Source organism: Dipodomys merriami, unplaced genomic scaffold (genome assembly GCF_024711535.1).
Source record: "Dipodomys merriami isolate MVZ:Mamm:240054 unplaced genomic scaffold, mDipMer1.0.p SCAF_39, whole genome shotgun sequence".
Classification (NCBI taxonomy): Eukaryota; Metazoa; Chordata; class Mammalia; order Rodentia; family Heteromyidae; genus Dipodomys; species Dipodomys merriami.
The window spans coordinates 11,836,977-11,862,939 of record NW_027205492.1 but is presented as its reverse complement, the minus strand read 5'-3'; the positions used below and the strand labels follow the sequence as shown (position 1 = coordinate 11,862,939).

Below are 25,963 nucleotides of genomic sequence, written 5' to 3'. Positions count from 1 at the left end.
GACAGGTCTCCAGGTCTGGGTGCTGGGCTGGTGGAGCTCGGGGTTGGGGAGATGCGTTGATGGGCAGTGCAGGCCAGGCTGGGCACAGCAGCTGGCCTGACCACCCCTCAGTAGACAGTCAGCCCCAACTCATTTCCGCAGATGAGCAAAAGGGTTTAGGGAGGAGAGGCGAGCTCAGGATGGCACAAGCTAAGGATGGCTCGAGCTCTAGGTTCCCCTAGCCCTGGGCCCGTGCAAGTCCACAGCTGGCTGGGAATGAGGTGGCAGTTGTCACAGGGCCTTGAATGTGTGGCTCTGGCAGGCTGTGGGGGCAACCGGGAGCCAGGGTCTCGGCAGCCCTCCTGTAAGCAGAGGAACATTCTAGCACAGGTCACGTGGTCAGGACTGTGGCCTGGGGCTGAGTAGGGTCCCTTTCCTGTCAGGGCTCCCTTGTCTCCCTCAGGCAGATCCTGTCTCAGGGTTTGGGAGACCTGGAGAGGCTTGGGGCCAGGCAGGGACTAAGCCACCAGGACTGACCACAAGGAGCCAGAGGCAGGCCTGAGGGGGGTGTGCAGGATTTGCACACAAACTAGACATCAGGGGATTCCCACCTGTAAAAACTCAGCTTTCTGGGCCCTAGTGGCTCAGGCCTGTAATCCTAGCTACTCCGGAGGCTGAGATCTGAGGATTAAGGTTCAAAGCCAGCCTGGGCAGGAAACTCCCTGAGACTCTCATCTCCAAAGAAAGCCAGAAGCGGAGTGGTGGTAGAGCACTAGCCTTGAACACAAAAGCTGGGTACCAGGCCCTGAGTTCAAGCTCCAGGACTGGCGCAAAACAAAAAGCTGTCAGCTGGGTAGCAGTTGAGTGACAGCCTAAGCTAAAGTCTAAAATCGGCCATCATCTGTCACCCCCAATGAGCAGCTGGACACGGCCAGCGGCAGGGCTGGTAATGTTGGTGGAGACAGGCGCATTTGCAAAAGCCCCAGGGCGGTGGGGCCCCAGGCTGGATGACGGCAGTCCCCACGCTTTGCTTCCCTCTCGCTTTGCTTCCCTCTCGCTCCCACAAAAGACTTGAGAAAGCACAGTTGGGTTTCAGTTTCCCTGCAGCGAGGGGCCGCCTGTGCACACAGCCAGGCCGGGGCGGGGCCGCCCGTGTAACTGGGCTATAGCCCGGGAGACCCACAAGGGCGTCAGGTAGGGCGAAAGCTTTCACTTTCCAGCTAGTGCAGGTTCCTCATTCTCCCTTCTGCCCCCAACATGGGAGTCACGTCTGGGGCTGTGGCCCACATCTTGGGACCATGACGCACCGACACAGCTCCTGGTATGCGTGACCCAAAGAACATTTGGCAGTGTGGTCTGGAGACATCTTTGGCGGTCACAGATAGGGGAGGAAATGCTAGGGGCATCTAGGGGTGGACATTAGGGATCTACAACGCCCCCTATCTCCAAGGACTTAGTGGACCCTAATGTCGGTGAGAAGCCTTGTGCTCGCGCAGCTCTCACAAGGCGGCCGGCCGGGATTCCACCTCCCCTCCCTGGGCGCCTCTGGCCACCGGGAGGAACAAGGCACAGGGGAACACCTCGCCCCACTTTCTCTCCATACGTGTCTTATTCTGGCACTTTTGGGGTGCTTTTCCTCCCTTCACCCCCTGGGGCTTCTGCATGAGCAAGTCACCCCAGTAGTAGGGGGGTGGGGCGGCTGTTTGGGGAGGTGCGAGCCTCACCACTGGTGACAGACGCCCCTCCCCCCAAGGCAGAGCCTCCTGCCCCCCCCCGCCCCCCGCACAGCGCTGTCCCTCAGAGTCCAGCCTTCCACAGCTGCCCCAGGACTCTTGTGAAAAGCACAGCGCTTTGCATTGAGGAAACAAAGCACAGAGCAAGCCGGGGCTCCCGACTCCATTCCATGGAACACTTTTTTTTTTTTTTTTCTGCTATGTGCCCAGGCTAGCCTGGAACTTTCAGCATTCCTGCATCCACCTCCCTTGCGCCAGGATTACAGGCATGCAACCCACCACGCGCAGCCAACTGCAGAGACGGGGTCTCTGCCGTCACGCACAGCCCCGTCCTAACGTGTGAAACGTCACAGGCTTTCACCTAGCCACGCATGCGGTCTCCACGTTCCTCCAAGTGTGAGACGAGCTGTAGGAGTGGGGGTGCAGGACGTGGCTGGTAGGAAGTGTGCAGGGAACACGATGATTGTGCCCAAATGACCTCCCACAACACCGAGGCCAGGCCTGGGGTTGGGGTGCATACAGCTCTAAAATGCTGGGGGGGCTAAGACAGAGCAGGAACTCATGCCACCCACCTCAGCAACCTATGAATGGTGGCTCCTCCACAGCCAGGGCCAGCGGGGTGCCATCTTCACAATGGGTGCAGCCTCATGAAGGACTGCCCCCCCCCTTTTATCAGCCCCACCGAAAGAGGCCGTCACCAGCCACCACCATGCTGCCAGGCCCTGCCAATCACCACATGAACCCCTTGCTTTATGAAGTACTCAGGCTCTGCTACAGTCACACGAACCGAACTGGGAAACCGCAGGGGACCTGTCATTTTCCAACCCAAAGTACTCTCAGTGCACATACTCTGTGAAAACCAGTGAGGCAGCCGGGTGCCAGGGGCTCCTAGCTATTCTGAGGACTGCAGTTCAAAGCCACCCTGGGCTAGAAGGTTTTTTTTTTTTTTGGGTCCGGTCGTGGGCCTGAACTCTGGGCCTGGGCGCTGTCCCTCAGCTCTTCAGCTCAAGGCTAGTGCTCTACCACTTGAGCCACAGCACCACTTCCAGTTTTCTGGTGGTTCACTGGAGATAAATCTCACAGATTTTGCTGCCTGGGCTAGCTTTGAACCACGATCCTCAGATCTCAGCCTCCTGAGTAGCTAGGATTACAGGTACGAGCCACCAGCACCTGGCTTTTACTGTATTATTTTAAAGCTATTCTTCCAAGAGGAAAATAAGTTTTCCATCCCACCTTCCAAGTATGAGGGATGTGCTAAGAGTAAACTGAGGGGTGGGCCAGCACTCAGTTGAATTCAAATCCCACAACCCCCGCCAGGAGCATCCTCTCCAACCTCAGGGGAGGGGATGGGCGCTGGTGCCACCTGCTGGTCGGACTGAAACCAACCATTAGCCAGGTGGAGGAGGGAGCAGTCCAGGCCACACAGTGCACCCACTTGGGCGCGCAAGACTGCAATAGCCCTGTCATTCAGCAGGAACTCTGAGGACACCAGGAGGGAAGGGGCTGTGGTGGGGTCCTGCTCCCCCTAGGGTAAAGAGTCCCAGCCCAGCTTTTGATGGTGGTCTAGCAGAGCTGGCAGGACGTCCGTTTCCCGAGCCCAACGGCAGGGCAAGGAGGGGTGGGGAAAGGGAGGCAGCAGCAATCTTCAAAATATTTTATAAAATACAGCCCAGCACTCACAGGCTGCTTTCCCAGATTCTCCAGCACACGGAGAACAACACACGAAAGGACGCCCAGTGGTGCCCTCAGGAATCCAGCTTCCACGTGGCCTCAGTCCTTGGCCACAGGAGAGCTGGCAGCAGGCAGTGGGCTGGCAGTGGAGAGTCGCCAGGCCAAGGGTCACCGGGTCCCGGGCCGGCCGGGCCAACTTCCTCCTGGGTGGAAATTCACATCCATGGCTGACACCGCCTCCTCGGTCCCGAATCTGTACAGTGGAGGCCAAGCGGGAGGAATCTCGAGAGCCCAAAGCCACCCCTACTTCTTATTCCTTGGCTTTAGCTCTTCAGCAGCATTCCGCAGGAAAATGTAGTTTTTCTTTTGGGGGTTATAGAACTCGTGTCCCTGAAAGGGGGTAAAAAACCTGATTAAATGCACAGCCATCACTGTGGGTGGTTTTTGCATACATAGCTAAATGCTTGAAGGGGGTACAAAACTGCTGGGCCAACAAGCACAAGGCCCCAGGTTCAAACCCAAGTACCACCCAAATCTCTCTGGCCCTGAATAGTGGAGGGCAGGCGTGAGTGCATCCTGCAGAGGTGGGCCATGACTACTGTTGGGTCAACGGGGGCCTCAGACGGCCCCCAGTGGGAGGGAGCCGGGGCATGGGAAGGAGGCCTTAGATGGCAGGGAGCTGCTCTGCCAGGGCAGCAAAGGCCAAGGCCCTGGCTGCCAGGCTCATGCTGGGACAGGGCTGGTGACCAGGTGCTGCCCAGTACAGGGCAGAGCCGGCAGGCAAGTCACAGACATGATACGCCGCTGCAGCAGCAGCTTCCGGGGCTGCAACAGGACAGGATGCAGACACAGGCCTGAAGAGGCAAGCGCAGCCAGAGCGCTCTGCGCCTGTACTGTATGACATGTTCTACTCTCATTCCCAAAGGCATCTTTAAAAAGCTCTCCAAGTGTGAGCTGGCCCATGCAAGTGTTAATGCCCACCATAATGTGCCAGGGGCAGCTTTTCTCAAATGGCTGCATCTGGCTGGGGGCTAACACCAATGACACACAGCCAGGTTGCCACCCAGAGGTAAGCGGGGGCTGATGTCTGGAACCTGTGAGGTAGGCACAACCCAGCCGCAACCTGTCTCCCTTGAGTATATGAGGTACAGGTGGCACACACCAGCACGAGTCAGTCACCGATGAAAGCCAGGAACAAAGAAAATGTGTGTGGCACCTGTGCAAACACCTGTAATCCCCATGCTGGCCAGGTGCTGGCCAGGTGCCGGGGCAATGCATGAAGCCCTTGGAGAGATGAGGAGGGGGTCCCTATCCCGGCCATGGTGTCACCTATGTGTAACCGACCAACACGAGCACCAGCATGCGTCACCACCACACATCCCTGCAAGCAGCCCCTCGTGTTCTTGCTTATTTTTTTTTTTCCTCAAGCAAAGTGATTCCCAGTACTCATTACAGTGGAAAGGCAAAAGCCTGCTCTACCACTTGAACCACAGCTCCACTTCTGTCTTCTGGAGGTTAGTTGAAGATAAAAGTTTCATGCACAAGCCCAGGCTGGGTTTGAATCACAATCCTCAGATTTCAGCCTCCTGAGTAGTTAGTGTTACAGAGGCGTGAGCTGCTGGCACCTGGCTCAACAGCAGGTTTCTAGGCTGGCTGGGCTTACCCTTGGGGAAGGGCCAAAGATTGGCTGTGAGAAGCTAGGAGCCAGCAAAGGCATCTCCAGCCAGGCAGTGAACTCAGATGGGCTAGAAGACATCAGGAGGCTGGAAAGGAGAGGTGGCAGGACGCACTGTCCAGACCTCACAGCAGAAGCTGGTGGCTACCTACAGTGGGCTGAGACGCGGTCCCAAGCCAACAGGCTTCTCTAGTTCACACCATGCCCAGACCCCATCGGCTCCTAACTCCCCCTGCCCAAACCACAAACCAACCAATAGCACCCAGGCGACAGCTTCATGACCCACTCTTCCCCTGCTTTTCCTAGCAGTGACCACAGCCCCTTCTCCAGGGTGCCAGCCACAGCCTGCCCAGTCCTGTGCTAAAGGGTAGAGTGGCCTGATGGCCTGTGCTGACCAACCTTTTCCTTTGTGCGGGCACAAAGTGCCATCCCCATTGGGGAGGAAGCTCTGCAGGCCCCTCCCAGGGAGGTGGCACTGACAGTCTCAGGACACACAAGTCCCGCAAGTGTCCCAACTCCACTGGGTCTGCTCCTGCGCCAGCCCTGCTGCCTTAGAGGACCCTAGCCTGCCTGTGGCGGGGCTCACCTTGGACCAGTCATAGCTAGAAGCGTAAGCAAATATGTTGCCATTGTGATTGAAGCAGCAGGCAGATATGGGCTGGTCCAGCTGCTCTGAAGTCTTCAGTTTTGTTCTGGCATCCTTGTCCCAGAAGCTGAACCGACCGTCTGACCCCACAGTAGCCAGAGTGCCATGGACAGGATGGAAGGCGATGCCATTCACCTGCAAGGGTGGACAAGCACGTTAACAGCAGAGGCCGAGATGGGTGGAGGCCTGGTCCTGCCAATGAATGCTTGCACTGGGAGTCAGGAACAAAGCGACGGCTATTTCACTAAACTGCCATGCTCCTGGAGTTATGCCAGCCCAGGACTAAAGCCTACAACTACAAACAGAAGCAGCAGGCAGCAGGAGGGCACAGGGCAGCTGCAACCCAACGAGTGCAGCTCAGGGAAACACCAACAGCAATCTGTCTCCCCTTGTGTGGGAAGTGATTCCCAGCACTCATTACAGTAGAAATGCAAAAGCCTGCGCTCCGGAGCAAACCGAGCACAGCCGGTGAATGTGCATATACAAACAGAAACTAGACCCATAGCATTAGCTGAGCACACAGGCTCTTCAAAGACCTTTTTCGTTGTTGGTCTTGAACTCAGGGCCTGGATGGTATCCCTGAGCTTTTGTGCTAGTGCTAGTGCTCTATCACTCTGAGCCACCACTCCACTTCCAGCTTTCTGGTAGTTAATTGGAGATAAGTCTCACAGACTTTCCTGCCTGGGTTGGCATCCAACAGTGATCCTCAGATCTCAGCCTCCTGAGTAGCTAGGATTACAGGTGTGAGCCACTGGTCCTGGGCTAAAGATCTTTTTTTTTTTTTTTTAAAGCAGTAACTGAGGTTTGAAGACAGGGCACTCTGACTAAGAGGAGACAGGAGGAACCAATCCAACAGTGATACTCACAAGACAATATGTTGGAAATGATCTATACAATGGTGGGGGAATTGGGAGAAAAATGAGGGAGGGGATAACAAGTTTGACAAGAAATGTACTCACTACCTTACTTATGTAACTATAACCCCCCTGTAGATCACCTCAACAATGAAAGGAAAAAAAACCAAAAGCAGTAACTGAGGTTTGAACTTAGGGCAGAACTCTAAGCCTTGGCTCGTTTTTTTTGTCAGTTGGGCTTGAACTTGGTCCTCTCCCTGAGCTCTTTTGCTTGAGGCTAGCATTTCACCAGTTTGAGACACACTGCCACTCCTGGTTTTCTGGTGGTTAATTGAAAATAAATGTCTTATGGACTTGCCTACTGGGGCTGGCTTTGAACCCTGATCCTCAGATCTCAGTCTCCTGAGTAGCTATGATTACAGGTATGAGCCAACGCCTGGCTCCAGCTCTTTTCTGGTCATTTTTCAGGTAAGTTGCCTGGGCACACACCTGGACTGCATTCTACTTATGTTAGGCATTCTGGTGTAGCTGGGTTGACAGGTATGTGCCCCACACTCAGCACCTTCTACAGTTAGTTTCTACAGTTATTTTCTGCCTGGGCTGGCCTAGAACCCGTTTTCTGGATCTCAGCATCTCACATAGCTGAGCAGACATGCCTGAACCAATGTGCCCAGCTATCTGTTGAGAAGGTGTCTGTCGGAAGTGGCGCTGTGGCTCGAGTGGTAGAGCGCTCGCCTTGAGCTGAAGAGCTGAGGGACAGCGCCCAGGCCCAGAGCTCAAGCCCCATGACCGACCAAAAAAAAAAAAAAAAAAAAGAAAGAGAAGGTGTCTGTCAAACTTCTGCCTGGACTGGCCTCAAATCAAGAGTTTCTGGACCCCAGCTTTCCAAGTAGCTAGGATTACAGGCAGAACCACTGGTGCCCAATAGGATTGCTTTTTTCTGATCCTGTAACACTGGGAGCACCACCTAGAGGTGTTTCCAGGGTAAAGTTTAGCTTGTCTCCACATACCGCATAGATGTCCTGAGGAGCAGAGGTGTTGGTTCCATTCGAGCGATGGCATTTAAAGGTGAAGTTGTCTTTGGCCCTGAAAAGCAGAGGCTCATCTTAGCTTGTCCTTCTCAGTCTGCGTGACTACTCCCACAGGCTGAGTCCACTTACGGATTTGGAGGGTTGATGTAGTGGATGGCCACTCTCCCCTCAATACTTCCCAGGGCAAACCCTGTCGGCTTGTTCTGTTTGTCTTTAAAAATAGCCACACAGCGATGCTAGAAAGGAAAATCAGTGTGACTGTCAGATGTCACGGTTATCAAATGTGACTGAGGCATTTTCATCCCAGCAAGTTCTACTTTCTATCTTTTCAAGAACCACAGGATTTTGCCTGGTCTGTGTATGGCTAGTGCTATCCAGATGCCCTCCACATGACCACTAACCAGGCGACTGCCCTCCGGCCGGCCTCAGCCAGGCAGGTGCCCCTTAGGTGACGAGGACATAGGCTTTCCAGAGTTGAGCCTTGAAACTCTTGTGCTGCAGCCAAGGCCGCATCCTGTCCCCACCACGACCAGAGCCCTCCGGACTCTGGGGCTGGGCGGCATACGTTCCCAGCTCGCTGGTTCACATGGTGTTTCTTGGTTCCGCTGGTTCACACATGGCAGACCCCCTTCTCGTTTAGGGAGAGCCCGTCCGTGCTGTGTTCCGGCCGCTGTCACTCAGCCCCTCACTCAGCTGCTAGGACACTGCCAACCAGCCCAGGATTGTCTCTCCAGCTCCTGACCTAGCCTCTGGTGGCTGACAGCCGGCAGGACCTGCGACCCATGCTGGTCTGACTCTGACATTTCCAGGGTCTCCCCATCCTCACAGCTTTCAGTCTGGTAAGCCTGACTTAGTTGCATGGTTTTGATCAAGCAGAGCAAACACAAAAACAAATCTAAATCAGAAAAAAAAATCAAGTTTCAAAAGCAACCATTTCTAGTTGTCGGTGCTGCTGATCATCAGCGGTGCTTAAATCCCAGGGGAGGGGCTGGGAAGGTGGCTCAGTAGTAGAGCGCTTGCCTTGCATGCCCGAGGCCCTGGGTTCAATTCCTCAGCACCACATAAGCAAAAAGAAAAAAGCCGGAAGTGGTGCTGTGGCTCAAGTGGTAGTGCTAGCCTTGAGCTGAAGAACTGAGGGACAGCGCCCAGGCCCAGAGTTCAGGTCCCACGACCGGACCTCCCTCCCCCCCCCCAAAAAAAAAATCCCAGGGGAGCCTGACTCTGTGACAATATGGCACGCCTTGTAAATGACACCCAAAGCAAGGTGGGAGTCATGGTAATCCTCCCAAGCTGAAGAGGGCGCAGGCGTGCTACCTGACGCTTGTGAGAAGGCCTGTGTGCCTGGCCGCCGTACCTGGCTTGTTTTGTTGAGATGGGACCTCATTAACTTTTTGCCTTGGTTTTTCTTGTACCAAGATCCTCCTAATTTCCACCTTCCGAGTAGCTGGGATTATAGGCATGAGCAACTGAGTCTAGCCTTTCTTTTTTTCAAATAAGTAGTATACAAAGAATGCTTACAATTCTGTCTGAGTACACTAAATCTCGGTCAATACCACCCCTTCCACTGTTCCCTCCATTTTCCCCCTTCTCCCCCTGACCTTGTTCATTTCTTGGTGTTCTCTGCCTCACCTGATGTTTGAGAGGAGAATCTATCCTCCTGAACTCTGAAGGCTGGTTTTCCAGCTGGTAGACAATCAGGCCCCGTTCTGCAGTGGCGACCACGGCCATTGGATATATCTAGAGAATGGAAGAAAGCAGAGATGCGCTTAAAATGAAAGAGGGAGGAAGCTTTTTATACCAAAGGGTTAGAACAATGGTTTCATTCATAAAATCATAAGGTTTAAGTTTAGTAGTCTCTATCGACATTCACGAAAACCCAGAGAACTGGGCCTTGTACATCATTCATGTGAAACTTAGGCTGCGACCTGAGTCACCTCTGTCCCAGGCCCTGAGTATGTGGGTGCCTGCACTTCTGTGGCTCACATCCCTTGCTCACACCCTCCGCCATTCACTTCTTTGGAATATGTAGGAGCAGCTAAGAGTCCAGAGGCACACAGGTGGTGGGGCTAGCCCACTGTGTCGCTTCCGCACTTGTGTAGGACACAACAACACAACCTGCGCCCATCATTTTCCTGGTAGTCCTACAAGTGGAACTCCAGGGCCAGTTCACACAGAAGACATACCAAGGGGGCGTTCTGAAGAACACTCTTCCTTCCTCACGTGTGACCCCACGCAATCCTACCATGTCACCGCACCCAGGTGCGCCAGTGACTTGTGTGCACACACGTGACAAACCCCGCTCTGATAAAGCGGAGTCTCCTGAGATGCAGAGGGTGGCTGTGACCTGTGGCTCGTAAGAAGGTCAAGGGGCTCTAGACTACCATGATGCACACGCGCAGGCGAGCTATCCTTGTTTCAAGGGATTAAAATGCTGTTCCTTACCACGTCGGCGCAGTAACACCTTTCTGGGAGCTGCAAGACCATCATAGGGTTTGAAGAGCGGGTATCCCAAAACTGAAAGCAAGAGGAGGCAGAAGTGACTGCCAGAGCTGCAGTCTTGTGCTGAGGATGGATGTACGCCCTGACCAGGCCGCACTGCCCCCAGCAGCACAGCTTACCTTTAAGGTCTTGTCCCAGCTACCGGTCATCACACAGCTGTAGTTTGGGGCTTTGATCCAATGAATGGTCTTAACAGGAGCATCGTGCTTTCAACAACACAAAGCCAGACAGATCAATGCAACAATCTATTAGAAAGCCTTGGTTCTGAAAATCAAGGGAACTTAAAATACTGAGGTCACAGCAAACAAAACCAATGCCGAGTTCAGCACTACTGCAAAACCAGAGCACCCAACACAACCTGGCAGTGAGCCATGCCAAGCCCCGCCCTGGGGATACCCAGTAAGGATGCTCTCACCTATACTCATTGGGGGGTGTAAACCAGGGTCGGGAGATGCTTCTAGAGCAAGGTGCTGTGATCTGTGTGTGTGTAACTCTGTACTGCAGAAGTGTCAGTGTGGAGAACCCCTCTCTGACCCCCTGAACCCCCAAGCTGGGCCCCCAAGTTCGGGTTCTCTTAGCTTCACTTCTCAGGTGTGGTCTCACCTGGCACACAGTGAACACTTGCTGAGTGAGGAGTGGCACACAGGTGTTATATGTTCAAATGTGAACGTTCCAGGACCACCTGCGGTGCCTGTCTTTCCAGACTCCAACACTACTGCCTCTGGTGAGGCTGCCGACCCAGATCTCAGCAAAGGGTTCAAACCGCTAGAGCACAGTGCTCTTATATAGGCACCTCAGCTCTAACTGAATGGCCAGGCAGCCTGGGCCCTGTACTGTACCTGTGCGATCTGAATGGCCTGGTTACTGTTGAGGTCCCACATCTTGGCCGCTTTGTCACACGATGCTGTGAACACTTTGCTCCCATCCTAAAATAAAATGAGAACCTGCCATTAATAGAACATTAAACCGAGGGAGGTAAGCCAAGATTAGAGAGACAAATGGCACATGGTCTCCCTGATATGTGGATGTTCAAAATGCAAGGTGATATGACTAAGTAACAGGACTCAAGAAACAAAGGACCTCTACTTAAATGACTCCATGTTCTTGACCTCACCTGTGGTATATACATGTACATATCTGAGGGAAGCTAAGAGGAAGGCACAGAATCAGAGGGAAATGGGAAAAAATTCATCAGAGGGACTTATCAGCTGCACTGGACATTGATGAAAATGAAGTAAGCAACTCAAGGACAGCGATGGGAGGGAGGGAATGAGAGGGAAAGAGGGAACAGCTCATACTAAGCAAAAGGAAAGAAATGTACCTATCATCTGATGTGGAAGAAATAGCTTTATTGTCAAAGCTTATTTTTTTTTTTTTGGCTGGTCATGGAGCTTGAACTCTGGGCCTGAGTGCTGTCCCTCAGCTCTTCAGCTCAAGGCTAGTGCTCTACCACTTGAGCTACAGCGTCACTTCCGGTTTTCTGGTGGTTTATTGGAGATAAGAGTTTCAGGGACTTTCCTTCCTGGGCTGGCTTTGAACCTCCATCCTCAGATCTCAGTCTCCTGAGTAGCTAGGATTACAGGCATGAGCCACCAGTACCCGACTTTTATAGACCATTATAATAATGGCAACTTGCCTTATGAAGGTTTAGTACTGTGAAATTTGTAAAATTTATGTAATCACTTCATCTCAAAAAATTATTTTTAAAAGAGAACATTAAACTATACCTACAGACATTAGGTTAATGTACACATTTTGCCATTATTTTTCTTGTAGTTGCAAACTATAGTATCAAGAACAGCACTTTACCATTTATTTCTTGAGTTAACACATAAGCAGGCTTGCGCGTGCGTGCATTCTGTGCACACATCTGCCGTGACTGGGGCTTGAACTCAGGGCCTTGTGCCTTTACTTGGCCTTCTTTGCTCAAGGTTGGTGCTCTACCAGAGCCACAGCTTCACTTCTCACTTTTTAGTGGTTAATTGGCGATAACAGCCTAACGGGCTTTTCTGCGTGGGCTGGCTCTGAACCATGGTCCTTTGATCTTAGCCTCCTGAGTAGCTAGGCATATAGGCATGAGCCACCAACACAAATATTAGCAGGCTTAAAAAAAGTAGTATGGACAGGGCTGGGAAGGTGGCTCAGTGGTAGAGCACTTGCCTTGCATACATGAGGCCCTGGGTTCGATTCCTTAGCACCACATAAGAAAAAAGAAAAAAGCCGGAACTGGCGCTGTGGCTCTAGTGGTAGAGCGCTAGCCTTGAGCTGAAGAGCTGAGGGACAGCGCCCAGGCCCAGAGTTCAGGCCCCATGACCGGACCCAAAAAAAAAAAAAAGTAGTATGGACATTACTTTTTCTTACTTTGGGCTTCAGAAAAAGTTGGCATACCACGTAAATACTCATCAACTTTCACCAAGACTGGCTGATGGAGGCATGCGGCACACTTGCCTGCCTCTGTAGAGTGTGCGTGTGTCCACAGTCACCACTTCCATGGAGCTCGTAAGGCCCCCGGCCTGCGCACTATCCGCCAGTCACCATTCTCACCATCCAGCTTGAACCAAAGAATGCCAGGCCTGACCCCAAACCGCGAGCTGGCGAATGCGGATGCACAGAGGCTCTCCCCGGCCCTGCCGCATCCTGAGGTGGGAGGCGGCATGCCATGCCAGCTTTCCTCACACACAGGCCAAGTGCCCAGATCTGTCTTGTGGCCATTGTGTGAACCTGTGGTCATCCATGTCCTCCCCTAGAACAGTCTGCCCACTGGAAGCTGTCAGTCCTCCAGTGAACAAGGGAAACAGTGACTTGCTCCTCTGTCTCCTCTGGACTACAGGAACAATACCACAGGTCCTGCGAAGGCAACTCGGCCAAGCAGACGGGGCACAGATGGCCTCCTCCTCTCGTGGCCCTGCTCAGCCACAAGCAGGACAACGGCAGGAAACACAGCACCTGTGGATCTCCAACACATTGTGCTGACCGGAAGAAGCCACCAGAGGCTCTGACTGCACACTTCTGAGCTAGTACAACCTCACTAAATACAATGTAGGCATGGAAAACATGATAGTTCCAGGAGCTAGAGTGCGGGAAGACCTGACTACAGAGGACTGAGGGGGTCCAGGGGCCATGAGTCATCAGTGTCACTGTAACTGTGCACTGCCAAGGACAGGGCTGCACACCAGGTCGGCTTTGCTATGTCTGTAATAAAGCAATGCGCCTGGGAAGACAGAGGCCTGAGGCTGGCTCCGAGCACTGTGGATCCTCTGCCTTGGCTTCTCCAGACTGGGCTTGGCTGCCAGGCAGCTGTGATGGGGAGAGAAGATGCTGGCAGTCAGCCCCCCCAACCCCCCCGGCTCTACACTGCCCAGAGCCCTGCCCACTGTAGCCCCACGGCCGCCACCACAGCATAAAGGGAAAGAAAGTTCAGAGCAAACGAACTGGAGCACAGGCATGAAACTGCTCAAGTTCAGGGCCTGAGAGGGAAAAAAAAATCCCAAAATAATCATAAGCTCCTGGCATAGAGAGAGGAAAGACTTTAAGAAATTATCCGGGCATGGCTCAGCAGCAAAGCACCTGCTTATAGCAAGCAAGAGGCTAAGTTCAAACCCTTACAGCCAAAAGAGATTACAGAATCCATGCTTAAGGTAACAAGTCAACAAAAAAATTTTTTAATGCAAAACAGCATTCAGAGTAACTAAAGTCCTAATTAAAAGCACCAATATTTACAGAAAGTGATTTAAGAAACTTAAAATTCCTACAGTCACACACATGCCACAGGTTAAGCATCCTTAACGCAATAAACTGAAACAGTCCAAACTTCCCAATCATCAGGTAAGAAAGAATTATGAATGTCTTGAATTAAGAATAGTATGAATTACACAGTACTTTAAATAAGTGAAAACTAAATTAGAGGGCTGGGAAGGTGTCTCAGTGGTAGAGCGCTTGCCTCGCATGAATGAGACCCTAGGTTTGATTCCTCAGCACCACATAAGCAGAAAAAGCCGGAAGTGGTACTGTGGCTCAAGTGGTAGAGCGCTAGCCTTGAGTTGAAGAGCTGAGGGACAGCACCCAGGCCAAGAGTTCAGGCCCATAAGCGACAAAAAAACAAAACAAAACAAAAACAAAAACAAAAACAAAAAAACACCCAAAAACATTAGAAATGGACTTAAATCAAGTGGCTGGCTCATATCTGTCATCACAGCTAATCAGGAGGCAAGAGATCAGGTGGATTGTGGTTTGAGACCAGATAGGACAAAAAGTTTGTGAGTCTACACAAAAACAAGTAAGCTGAATATGATGGTGCATGCCTGTCATCCCAGCTGCACTTGAGAGGTAGAAACAGGAGGGTTTGGGTCCAAGGCCAGCTCTAGGCAAAACACAAGACCTCATCTGGAATCTAAACACAAGAAAAGGCTGGAGTGTGGCTGCAGTGGAAGAGCGTCTGCCTGGTGAGTGCAAGGCCTTCAGTGGAAACCCCAGCCCACCAGAAAGGCAGAAAGGAGCGGCCCAAAACTTACGTCACTCCAGCAGACGTCAAGCACGGGCCCAGTGTGCATCTGCTGCGCTTTTGGAATGGTCTGCCCGCTGTCCTGAACCTCCCAGCAGCGAACCTGCAGCAGCAAGACGATGCCATCAACCCTGAGAAACTGATGGGGTACAGTTCACCACCCCGCTTCGCTACTGAGCTAACTACCTAATGCGTCGACAACGTTCCTAAAATATCTATGCTGGCAGCTACTGTCCTGCTAAGCCAGTAAGACATAAAGATTCCCTTGCTTGCACATAAAGCTAAGGCTGACGTGCTCACCTCGTATGCATCATGTGCCATTTACAGCAGAACAACATACTGTCACACGCAACTATTCAGACTGGAGACTGAGTTTCTACTCTGAATGCTTCCACTTTTTCTCCTTTGTTCATAAAAGTAGCAGATTTGACTTAGGCTGGAAGTGGGACAACAAAGCTGGTACACTGTCTATTATGCTGTACCCCCCCCTTCCCCCCAGCCTGGTGGTGCTTAGCCTTCTGTCCACTCATGCTGATGCCAAGGACTCGAGACCCCAGGACCCTGGCTGTACCTGCGCAACCCTGCCCCCTGCCCACTCTTCTAACACTTTCTAGCAACAAATCAAATGAAGTCTTTCAAAAACAACACACAAAAGGCCAACCTGCTCAGCCCCGACTTCCTCCTCCCTTCGTCTTCCTCAGGCCTTCCAGTGCTGTAGGCCACTGTGGTATCTTCTACAAACTTTAAAGGAACCCATCACCCACTATCATGAGCATTGCAGTTACAACCTTCACACTCCCTAGAGGATGCAGGCAGCAGCTAGCAGTCTAACAATGCGGCCTGTTCCTGGCTCCCAGACTCAGATCCATCAATGTGGATCTAAGTCCAGTGTCACAGTGCACAGCACTCTCACCGCCGTAGATTGATTCAGAAAAGGTGCATAAAGTATGTCATCACATGTGCTTGCCAGAGTCATGGGAAAAGGCTCAAGGTGAAATATGACAGTCATGGCCAACACTCCTCTCCTTGAGGGCTGCTTGTAAGTCACACCCGGACCAGCAGCACACACCAGGCCCAGCCTACCTTGGCCAGTACATTACATTATTCTTGTACACTTACATGACAAGGCTTTTTCTGGTCATGAGTGTGGTGAAGGTCACACTTATTCTACTTGTGAAGTGTCTCCTCACATCCTAGTAGCACTCTGAATCTCTTTGTCCATTTTGATTGATCTTTGTGTACATAGCAAAGAAAACAACTGGTTTGGGAATGTACTTCAGGATACTGAACTAAGCTGGGTTCAGGGGCTTATGCTTGTTATCCTAGCTACTTGGGAACCTGAGATTGGGAGAGCTGCAGTTCAAGGCCAGGCTGGTCAAGAGACCCCCCACTCAATCAGTAACATGGTGCAGATGGAGCACACAGAGGTGTCTGAGATGCACTTACATCGTTAGCCCAGGAGCCTGCAATGAGGAAGTTCCCAGGCAAGGTTGGAGGGCTGAAGGACAGACATCCGATACTGTCATCTGGAGAAGACGTCACCTCAATGTCCTGTTGGGAAAGACACTGTTAGAATGTCCACATCACATCAAACCTCTACCATCCTCACTCAGCACTCAGAGTGGACTTCGTGCTTCAAAATCCTATAGAGAGGGCCAGGAATGTGGCATAGTGGTAGAGTGCTTGCCTAGCATGCATGAAGCCCTGGGTTCCATTCCTCTGTAACAGTAAAAGCCAAAAGTGGCACTGTGGCTCAAGGGGTAGAGAGGTAGATTGAGCAAAAGAATCTCAGGACAGTGCCCAGGCCCTGAGTTCAAGCCCCAGGACTGGCAAAAAAAAAAAAAAAAAAAAGATACAATTAGACCTTCCTTTACTTTGGTTAAAAGAGAAGAGCTCTATCTGGAAGCCACACTCTTGAACAGCGCCGCCGCCCCCCCCAGTTCAATCTTGCCCTCCCCTCCTTGAGTCCTAAGCGAGTCCTGGGAAGCTCAGTGAATCCGGAGACCTGGCAGGTCGGGAGTTGGCAGTCACTAGTCCAGTAGGGATCATGTCTGCGCTCCAATGCCAGACAGTCTGAGCTTTCATCCCAAAGGAGTCTCCTAGGCCACCCAACAATCTGCTTACCTTCATGGGATTGTGATTATCTGTGGTCGTACTGCCGAACATGCTGGTCCCGCCAGTCCCAAACCCCGTGGTGGTGCCAAACAGACTCATTTTGGCTCTTAAAAGAAGAAAGAAACATGACTGAGAAACAACATGGTGATACAGACCACAGAAGCAATGTGCTAGTGGCTGGAGGCCGGGTGCTCTCCTCAGAAGAGCGCAAGCAGAGAGCTTGCCAAAAGTAAACTTTCTGCTTCAGAACAGTTTTACATTTCCAGTTTCACCTATTTTTTTTGTATCCTCTTAGGTTTGTTTATTTGTTTTGGTCGTGGGGCTTGAATTCAGGGTCTGGGTGCTGTCCCTAAGTTTTTTTTTTTTTTTTTTTTTTTGTCGGCCGTGGGGCTTGAACTCTGGGCCTGGGCGCTGTCCCTCAGCTCTTCAGCTCAAGGCGAGTGCTCTACCACTTGAGCTACAGCGCCACTTCCAGTTTTCTGGTGGTTTATTGGAGATAGGAGTCTCACGGTCTCTCCTGCCCGGGCTGGCTTTGAACCGCGATCCTCAGATCTCAGCCTCCTGAGTAGCTAGGATTACAGGCGTGAGCCACCAGCGCCCGGCTGTCCCTAAGTTTTTTGCTCAAGGCTAGTGCTCTACCACTTTGAGCCACAGCTCCACTTCTGATTTTTAGGTGGTTCATTGGTTTGAACCACGACCCTCAGATCTCAGCCTCTTGAGTAGTTAGGATTACAGGTGTAAGCCACCAACACCCAGCTTTCTTTTATCTTTTATTAGCCTGTCTGTTGTCACCACTAATAAACCAGTATTAGTCATTAGAAATTGCTCTTCAGTAGCCGGCAGGAGGTAACTGTATGTATTAGTTATGTACTTTAAACAGGAACACTAGGTACAACAGCAAAAATGACACAAAAACCTTATCTTTTCAGGTGGAAACTTTCTTCTTATTTTTGTGCTTCAGCCTGAAGTTACCAAGAAAAAGCAGCCAACCTTGGCAGGAATTTGTTTTTTGTTTTTTGTTTTCTCTTTATCAGAGACCAGAACTTGAACTTTGAATATAATACTTTGTGCTCATTGGCAGGCTCCCTACCACCAGAACCATACTTCCAGCCCTTCCAGTTTCTTTTGGAGGGCACTTAGGTGAGGCATTACGCTGGTGGCGTCTTCTTGGGCCAGCTCCTTGTGCCACATTCTCTCCTGGGCATCAGTGTAGCAGGCCCAAGAAAGCCCTGCCCCTTGCCACAGCGGGCACCCTCACATTCTAGGCTTCAGGTTCTGTTCTGCAGATAGACAGCAGTGCATAGCCACCAGGACTGCTCCAGGGACAAATGGAATTAGGCCAAAGTGATAGGCTCCGTGAAGAGCCTTTTCCTTTCTTCTAAGAGAAAAGTCCAAGCACTACAACTCCCTAATGGCTCACTTACATTAATGACACATTTCAATGCTGTCAGTGATTAGTGTTTATGATGTTTTACACCCAGAACTCTATCATGTTATCCCCTGGCCAAACCATGGGAGAGCCAAGTGATACACTTGCTTCTTTAGACAGGACAGCTCAGAGGGACAGACCTCACACGAGTAACAGGGCAGAAAAGCCACTGTGCACATGCGCACTGCAGAAGGCACTGAGGACCAGCCACATCTCCACCCTCAGCTGGGATGTACCTGAAACACCAGGTAACTGCTTGAGTGACAAAGCAAAGGAATCATAAGGTCTGGGCACCAGTTACCAGACAGAAAAACAAGTAGCTTTGAGTTCTTCACCTGTAAAACAGAGACTCTAATACTTCATAAGAATTATGAGGGGCTGGGAAGGTGGCTCAGTGGTAAAGTGCTTGCCTAGCATGCATGAAGCCCTGGGTTCGATTCCTCAGTACTACATATACAGAAAAAGCTGGAAGTAGCGCTGTGACTCAAGTGGTAGAGTGCTAGCCTTCAGCAAAAGCAGCTCGGGAACAATGCCCAGGCCCTGAATTCAAGCCCCAGAACTGGAAAAAAAAAAAAATGAAACCTATGGGGAAGTCACACATAGTGCTTGAAACACAGTAGGTTTTTTTGGGAGGAGCAGGGAGAGCATTATAAGGCCTTGCACCTTCTTGACAGGCGCTCCATACACCCAATCCTGTTCATTTTTTTGGATGATGACCTCAGTTCCCTGATCCTTCCCTGCACCTCCTCCACTGCTGGGATTACAGGGGTGTGCCACAGGCCTGTCACCACACAGCAAGTTTTTTTGTTGGTGGTAGGGCTTGAATGCTGGGCCTGGATGCTGTCCCTGAGCTCTTCAGCTCAAAAGCCAGTGCTCCACCACTTGAGCCACTCATCACTTCCGGTTTTCTGAGCGGTTTATTGGAGACAAGTCTCATGGACTTTCCTGACCGAGCTGGCTTTGGACTGTGATTCTCAGATCTCAGCCTCCTGAGTAGCTAGGATCACAGGCGTGAGCCACGGGCACCTGGCACAGCAGGTTCTTAATAAACATTTCTGTCCCACTTCTGGTTGCATGAATCTAGACAGCAACCATTCAAATACTGATCGGGCAGCAGCCAAGCCTGTGCTGGCCTTGAGAAGCCGAAATACTGGGGACCTGCGCACCCGCCCCCACTTGTGCCAGATGGCCCTTCCACTCAAGAGGCCTTTCTGGCTCTACCCAGCAGCCTCTTCTCCAATGTTCAGATCCCAGCTCAAAAGTGGCCTCCGCAGAGCGCTTTGGGGTGAAGCTGCACTGTGACCCCGCTCATCAGAACGTGGCGTGCAGGGGGCGAACTTAGCGTCTCAAGTTAGACTTCTGAAGCCTCCTGTCCAGCGGGCCTTCCACCGCGTTCGCTCCCGCGGCCCGCGGGCCCTGGCAGGAGGCGGCTGTGCCGGCCCGGTGCACACTGGGTCTGGCAGCACGGACAGACAGCCGGGGGCCGACCCCAGCCCCGCCCTCGTCTCGCTCGGTACCCGGAGCGGCTCAGCTTCACGAAACCACGGAGCGAGGGCGCGCCGTCCTTCCGCACCGCCCGCTGCGGGAAGGCTTCCCCGGAGCGGCCGCGGGAAGGGGAGGCCGGCCCGGACACACGCAGCCGTCCGCGGGGCGGCGTCCTGGGCCTCAGTTTACCCAGGAAAACGAGGGGGCCGGCCCCGAGGTGACCCCTGAAACCTCCCCGGCTCGGGCCGCGCTGCCTGGGGCCCCATCGAAGCTCGGCCGGCTTGAGACCCGGCGCCAACGCGGCGGGACCGCGGGGACGCCGCCCGGGGCCTACCTGGGGCGCCCCGAGAAGAGACCGGCGGCGGAGGGGCGCTGGGCGCCCGCGGGCCTGCTCCGGCGCAGGCGAGAGGGCGACGGGCGCGGGGAAGAGGCGGGGAGCCAAGCGCGCGAGGAAGGGGCGGCGGGCGCGCGTGGCGCTGAGGGGCCCGGCTCTCCGCGAGCTCCCAAACGCCGCGGGAAACAGCGCACGCGCTTCGTTGCCACTTCCGGTGTCTCCCGGAAGGCAACGGGAGAGGAGGAACCCGCGTCCGCTCGGTGCGTGCGCATGCGCAACGACGCCACTGACGTCAAGAGGAAATCCCTCTGCCAGCAGTTTCCGAACGGGTGAAAAATAAGCGAAGCGTGATCGTTGCCAGGCAACCGCTTTTGTAATTCCACAACCCGGGACTTCCGGAAGGGCAGTTCGCCCTTTGGGCTAGTGAGTTAAGTGTGTTTGTCTTGTTTTAAAGCTTAAAGGAATCGCGAGTGCTTCCAGTTCCTGTCCTCCGCCGTCCCCGGACGGCGGCTGCCCACGGGGACCCCAGTGATCGATGCCGGGCCCCCGGGCTGGCCCCGGGACTCTTGTGCTGCCCGCAGACTCGGAAGTCCTGCCGCTGGACCAGCCTGGGCTTAGTCGGGCTGAGGATAACATGACTGGAGGCCCTAGAACGAGTGTCCCCGTGCAGCCAATAGAAGGTGGTTTTAGAGACGGACCTAATGCCAGAAACAAAGAACAAAAAGCAGAGTGTCTTTTAAAGTTCGCTTTCTTTGTGAGGTGGGAACAGGAACACAGAACAACAGCGAGACAACTGGTTCACCTCGTTGTTCTTTCTAGAGGGTGGGTCGTGGGGCTTGGACGCAGGGCCAGGGCGACTCAGGGCCAGGGCGCCGTCCCGGAGCGCTTTGGCTCAAGGCTAGCGCTCTACCACGTTGAGCCTCAGCTCCACTTCTGGTTTTCTGGTGGTTAATTGGAGGTAAGAGTGCACGGACTTTCCTGCTCAGGCTGACTTCAAATCATGATCCTCAGATCTCAGCCTCCTACTAGCTAGGATTGTAGGCCTGAGCCACAGGCGCCCAGCTTCGTTTTTTTGTTGTTTTTTTTTTAAGGGCAGGATCTGAAGTGCCATGGAACTTTACTCTGAGTAACACCGTTTTGATTGTCTGGTCTGTGGGCACAGTGCAGTTCAGTCCAGAGAAATGACTTTACACACAGTCTAAATATGGCATCCGAAAGAGAGAAGACCACAGGAAGGGACCTGGGCGATGCTTTCCTTGGCCTTCTTGGAGAGCTCTGGGATCTGTGGTGATCTTATAAAATGCAGATACAGAAGGACTTGGTGGGCCTGAGAAATGACGTTTCTAGCAGGCTGGGACATACCACAGTTGATGCCTAGGATTTGATTTAGCTAGGTTGAATGACTGGACCACACCCCCACAGCTCTGTGTGTGTGTGTGTGTGTGTGTGTGTGTCAGTGCTGAAACTTTAACTACTTTTTTTTTTTTTTTTGCTCATAGCTTGTCCCTACCACTTGAGCCATGACCCCCCCCCTTTTGGCTTTTTGCTGACTCTATAGAGATAAGAGTCTTTTGGATTTAGCTTCTAACCTCAGTGTTCAGGTCTCAGCCTCCTGAATAGCTGGATTTATATAGGTGTGAGACATCAGCATCTCAGAGATTCTGGTTTTATAGGTCTGGGACAGAACCCAGGAAACCACTGTCTTTTACAAGGGCCATAGATGAGACACAGCTATGACCCCTTGCTGTTGAGGGATAGGGACTAGACAGGCTGCTCTTGCGTGGAACATCGGAGCACACTTGCCCATTGCATTCTGACTTTCTGAATCGTGTCGTTCAAACACAGTCCTCACAGTGACCCAGTTGCGGTTAATGAGTCAGAGATCAGCCCAGCTTGTATCTCCCGTAGAGGCAGACAGTAGAAAGAGGCAGACTTGGTACATGAATGGCCTGCCCCAAAGTTATGGTCATTCATATTTTTGCTCTAGAAACAAGAAGGGAAAGCAATAAAAATTTGCATCCATGGATGTGATTGTTGAGCCATATGGTATAGTGAAAAAGAATTTAAAAATAGAGCTGGGTGCTGATGGCTCTTGCCTGTAATCCTAGCTACTCAGGAGGCTGAGATCTGAGGATCACGGTTCATAGCCAGCCTGGGCAGGAAAGTCCGTGAGACTCTTATCTCCAATTAAACACCAGAAAACCAGAAGTAGCGCTGTGGCTCAAGTGGCAAAGCGCTAGCCTTGAGCTGAAGAGCTAAGGAACAGAGTTCAAGCCCCATGACCGACAAAATAAAGAAAAGAAAAAAAAAGAACTGAAATTGAGCTTTGGCTGTGGCTTTCCAGCATCATTACACAGGTGAATGGCTATGAATGACTACAATTTTCTGTAGTTATTACTAAGTGGATGGACAGTGAGTATGCTGACAATTTGAGTACCTATTACTTTTCATTTGAAATGATATATGTTTAGGAAGGTTTAATTTAAAAGTTCTAATAGGCTGGCCTAAAGTTTTTTTTGTTTGTTTTTTGGTTTTTTTTTTTGGGGGGGGGGTCCAGTCGTGGGTCCTGAACTCTGAACCTGGGTGCTGTCCCTCAGCTCTTCAGCTCAAGGCTAGCAATCTACCACTTGAGCTACAGTGTCACTTCCAGCTTTTTTTCCCCTGCTTATGTGGTGCTGAGGAATCGAACCCAGGGCCTCATGCATGCAAGGCAAGCACTCTACCGTTGAGCTACCTTCCCAGTCCATGGCCTAAAGTTTTGTAAACAGCTTAGTTGCAACATATGCACACGAATTCAACTTCCCCAGGGCATGGGGGACAGGAGCAGGTCCTACCACAATAGGAAGGGGGCATGTGAAGTCCTCCCAGCTGTCCAGCCTTTGTGCATGCATTTGCACACACGTGGGGGTGTAGCCCACGCTCTTCCATGTCATTACTTTAAAAGTGGACTTGACTGTGAGCAGATTGTGAACCCGAACTCAATCAGTCTGAGCAAAGGGGGAGGGGGCTGCTGCTAGGGATAATCGGGAGTAGCCTGCTTGCTCTCTGTGCTTGCTTGCCATATTTCTGGATGATGGTGCATCCTTCTGCAGAAGCAAATTTTGCCTTGGGAGACAATTCTTCATTTTCCATGTCTATTGTTGTGACTCCAGTGGTTCTTGGAGAGCATATTTATAATACAAGTTAAAGAAAAAAAATGGACTTGAAAATGCTTTAAAGAAGTTTCCACCCAAAGGAGTGGATTGGTGAACCATTAATGAGCTGCTGCTGCCAGCAGAGGGTGCCCTTGGCTTATATTACAGTATTAAGTTGTATTGGGCTATTTACTTTGAATGGTGAATAACATCTATTTAACAATAGAAAGGTTGGTCAATATTTTACTACAAAGACATTACACTGAAGATGTTTTTTTTGTTTTTGCCAGTCCTAGGGCTTGAACTTAGCCTAGGCACTGTCCCTGAGCTTCTTTTGCTCAAGGTTAGCACTCTTCAACTTTGAGCCACTGCTACAGTTCTAGCTTTTTTGTGTATATGTGTTACTGAGGAATCAAACCCAGGGCTTCATGCATGCCAAGTAATCACTCTACCACCCAGCCACATTCGCAGGTCTCCATTGAAAATCTTTTTTTTTTCTTTTTGTCAGTCATGGGGCTTGAACTCTGGGGCTGGGCCCTGTCCCTCAGCTCTTCAGCTCAAGGCGTGCTCTACCACTTGAGCCACAGCACCACTTCTGGTTTTCTGGTGGTTTATTGGAGATGAGAGTCTCATGGACTTACCTACCCAGGCTGGTTTTGAACCATGATCCTCAGATCTCAGCCTCCTGAGTAGCTAGGATTACAGATGTGAGCCACCGGCGCCCAGCTGAAAATCTTTTAATGTGAACATACCCACAGCATAGTTCTGTTCTTTCAGCAGACAGTAGAATGGAGTAGACACCTATTCAAACAGTGAACTGTGGGGGGGGGGAGGTAGAACCTAAAGGATTGGAAGGGTTGGCACACTTTTGTACCAAGTGTACTATGTTGTTTGTTTGTCTGGTTTTTGTGAAATCACACTTCTGAAATCACTTAGCATCACCAAGGATGACAGTTATATTTCCCAGAAATCGGGATATTATGGGCAGCTTTTACGCGTGTCATTATGAGCCTCTCAGGAAAAAACAAGAGTCTCTGGACATCTTTTTGTTATACTGTTCATCCTAACCATGAACAGATCCAATGTTCTTCCAAGATTCAAGTTGTGGGAATATTCAAAATAGACCCGAGGGATGACAGTGGAGAGGATGTAGGTTGACAGATGCCAGTTTAACTAGCTTTCTATTTTCCAGTAATCCTTTTTGGAAGACAGTCTTATGAATTCGAATTCTATATGGTTCCAAATAGCTACCAGCACTATTTTCCCATCTTCATCCAATAAACACAGGCAGTAAAGTCAAACTATAGTTTGGCTTGTTCCTATTTTCATTTCCCAAATAATTGAAAATTACTAAGCATAAAGTTGAGATGACTTAACTATAAACTTAGTGTTATCCACGAGCCATTTTCAAATTTATTTCCAAATTTTAATGACAATTGTAAATTTTCCCATTTTCTCCTAATTTTGACAGTATATTCTAACCCAGGTGTTTTATGGGTTCATAAATTTTTTTCCAAAATCGTCAAAATTCAGAGATATTATTATATGTTAAGGGATTAAGTGCAGTATAAATTTAAAGAAAAACGTTTGTGATTTCCAAAATTGTTCTTAGAATTTTTGAAGGTGTCACAAGGAAGTCAAACAGCATTTGCAGAGTTCCCAAATTATGTGGTGTCAGTGTGTTCCAGAAGAGTCTCATGCCAGGAGTGTTACCTCCACAGAGGTGGTGTAGGGGAGGGGGTGGAGAAGCACAGTCCCCCTCATCCCCCCTCCCCCAGCACAGTGTACCCAGGCCACACATGGGCAGTGGGCCCTGGATCCCTTGCTTAGTGGCTATATGACCTCAGAGAAGTTATTTAACTTCTCTAGGCCTTTATTTTCTCATGTATGAAGTGGTGATCACAGTGAAAGTTTCTAGGCTCAAGGGGATGTGAAGGTGGAATGAATAATTGTTTGCAAAGTGCCTAGAAAAATGTCTGCTCTGGGTTGGGAAGGTGGCTTAGTGGTGGAGTGCTTGCCTAGGAAGCATGAAGCCCTGAGTACAATTCCTTAGTACTACAGAAACAGAAAAAGCCACAAGTGGCGCTGTGGCTCAAGTGGTAGAGTGCTAGCCTTGAGCAAAAGAAGCTCGGGGACAATGCCTAGGCCCCAGGATTCAAGTTCAAGCCCCAGGATTGGGAAAGAAAGAAAGAAAGAGAGAAAGAAAGAGAGAAAGAAAGAGAGAAAGAAAGAGAGAAAGAGAAAGAGAGGAAGAGAGAGAAAGAGAGAGAGAGAAAGAGAGAGAGAAAGAGAGAGAAAGAGAAAGAAAGAAAGGAAAGAAAGAGAAAGAAAGAAAGAAAGAAAGAAAGAAAGAAAGAAAGAAAGAAAGAAAGGAAAAGAAAAGAAAAGAAAAGAAAAGAAAAAATGTCTGCTCTGTGAGTCTAATTAAGCACTTTATTGCTGTGTTGCTTCATGTTACCCTGGCCAGGTGGTGTGTTCTGGGCAGTCACCAGGACTGCGGGCCCGGGAGGCGGGGCTTGCTTCTTTGATGCTGCTGTCCTGGAAGTCAGAACTGCCTAGCAAGCCCCTCCCACCTACATTTTGCACTGGACCTTTTTTTTTTTTTTTTCTGGTCCTGAGGTTTAAACTCTGGACCTGTGTGCTGTCCCTGAGCTTTTGTGCTCAAGGCTAGTACTCTACCACTGAGCCACAACTCCATTTTTGGCTTTTTTTTTTTGGTCCTTTAGTGGATAAGAGTTTCATGGACTTTCTTGCCCAGGCTGGCTTTGAACCCTGAGCTTCAGATCTCAGTCCCTTGAGTGGCTAGGATTACAGGCGTGAGCCAACAGTGCCCAGCTTAGACCTGGGTATCATGAGCGGCCCCTGTTCTTAAGGCAG

At 51.0% G+C, this 25,963-nt stretch overlaps 1 protein-coding gene across 1 annotated transcript; it reads right to left on the bottom strand.

Moving 5' to 3' along the window:
• Positions 1 to 3,351: 3,351 nt before the first annotated feature.
• Rae1 (ribonucleic acid export 1) lies at positions 3,352 to 20,165 on the bottom strand. The gene is made up of 12 exons (XM_069990044.1): positions 19,953 to 20,165; positions 16,714 to 16,810; positions 16,036 to 16,140; positions 14,600 to 14,692; positions 10,928 to 11,014; positions 10,208 to 10,294; positions 10,032 to 10,103; positions 9,219 to 9,326; positions 7,719 to 7,825; positions 7,569 to 7,644; positions 5,645 to 5,839; positions 3,352 to 3,773 (listed from the first exon to the last, which is right to left on the bottom strand). The coding sequence occupies exons 2-12, from the start codon at positions 16,801 to 16,803 to the stop codon at positions 3,687 to 3,689; spliced, it is 1,107 nt and encodes a 368-aa protein (XP_069846145.1). The 5' UTR covers positions 16,804 to 16,810; positions 19,953 to 20,165; the 3' UTR covers positions 3,352 to 3,686.
• Between the last annotated feature and the right edge of the window lie 5,798 nt (positions 20,166 to 25,963).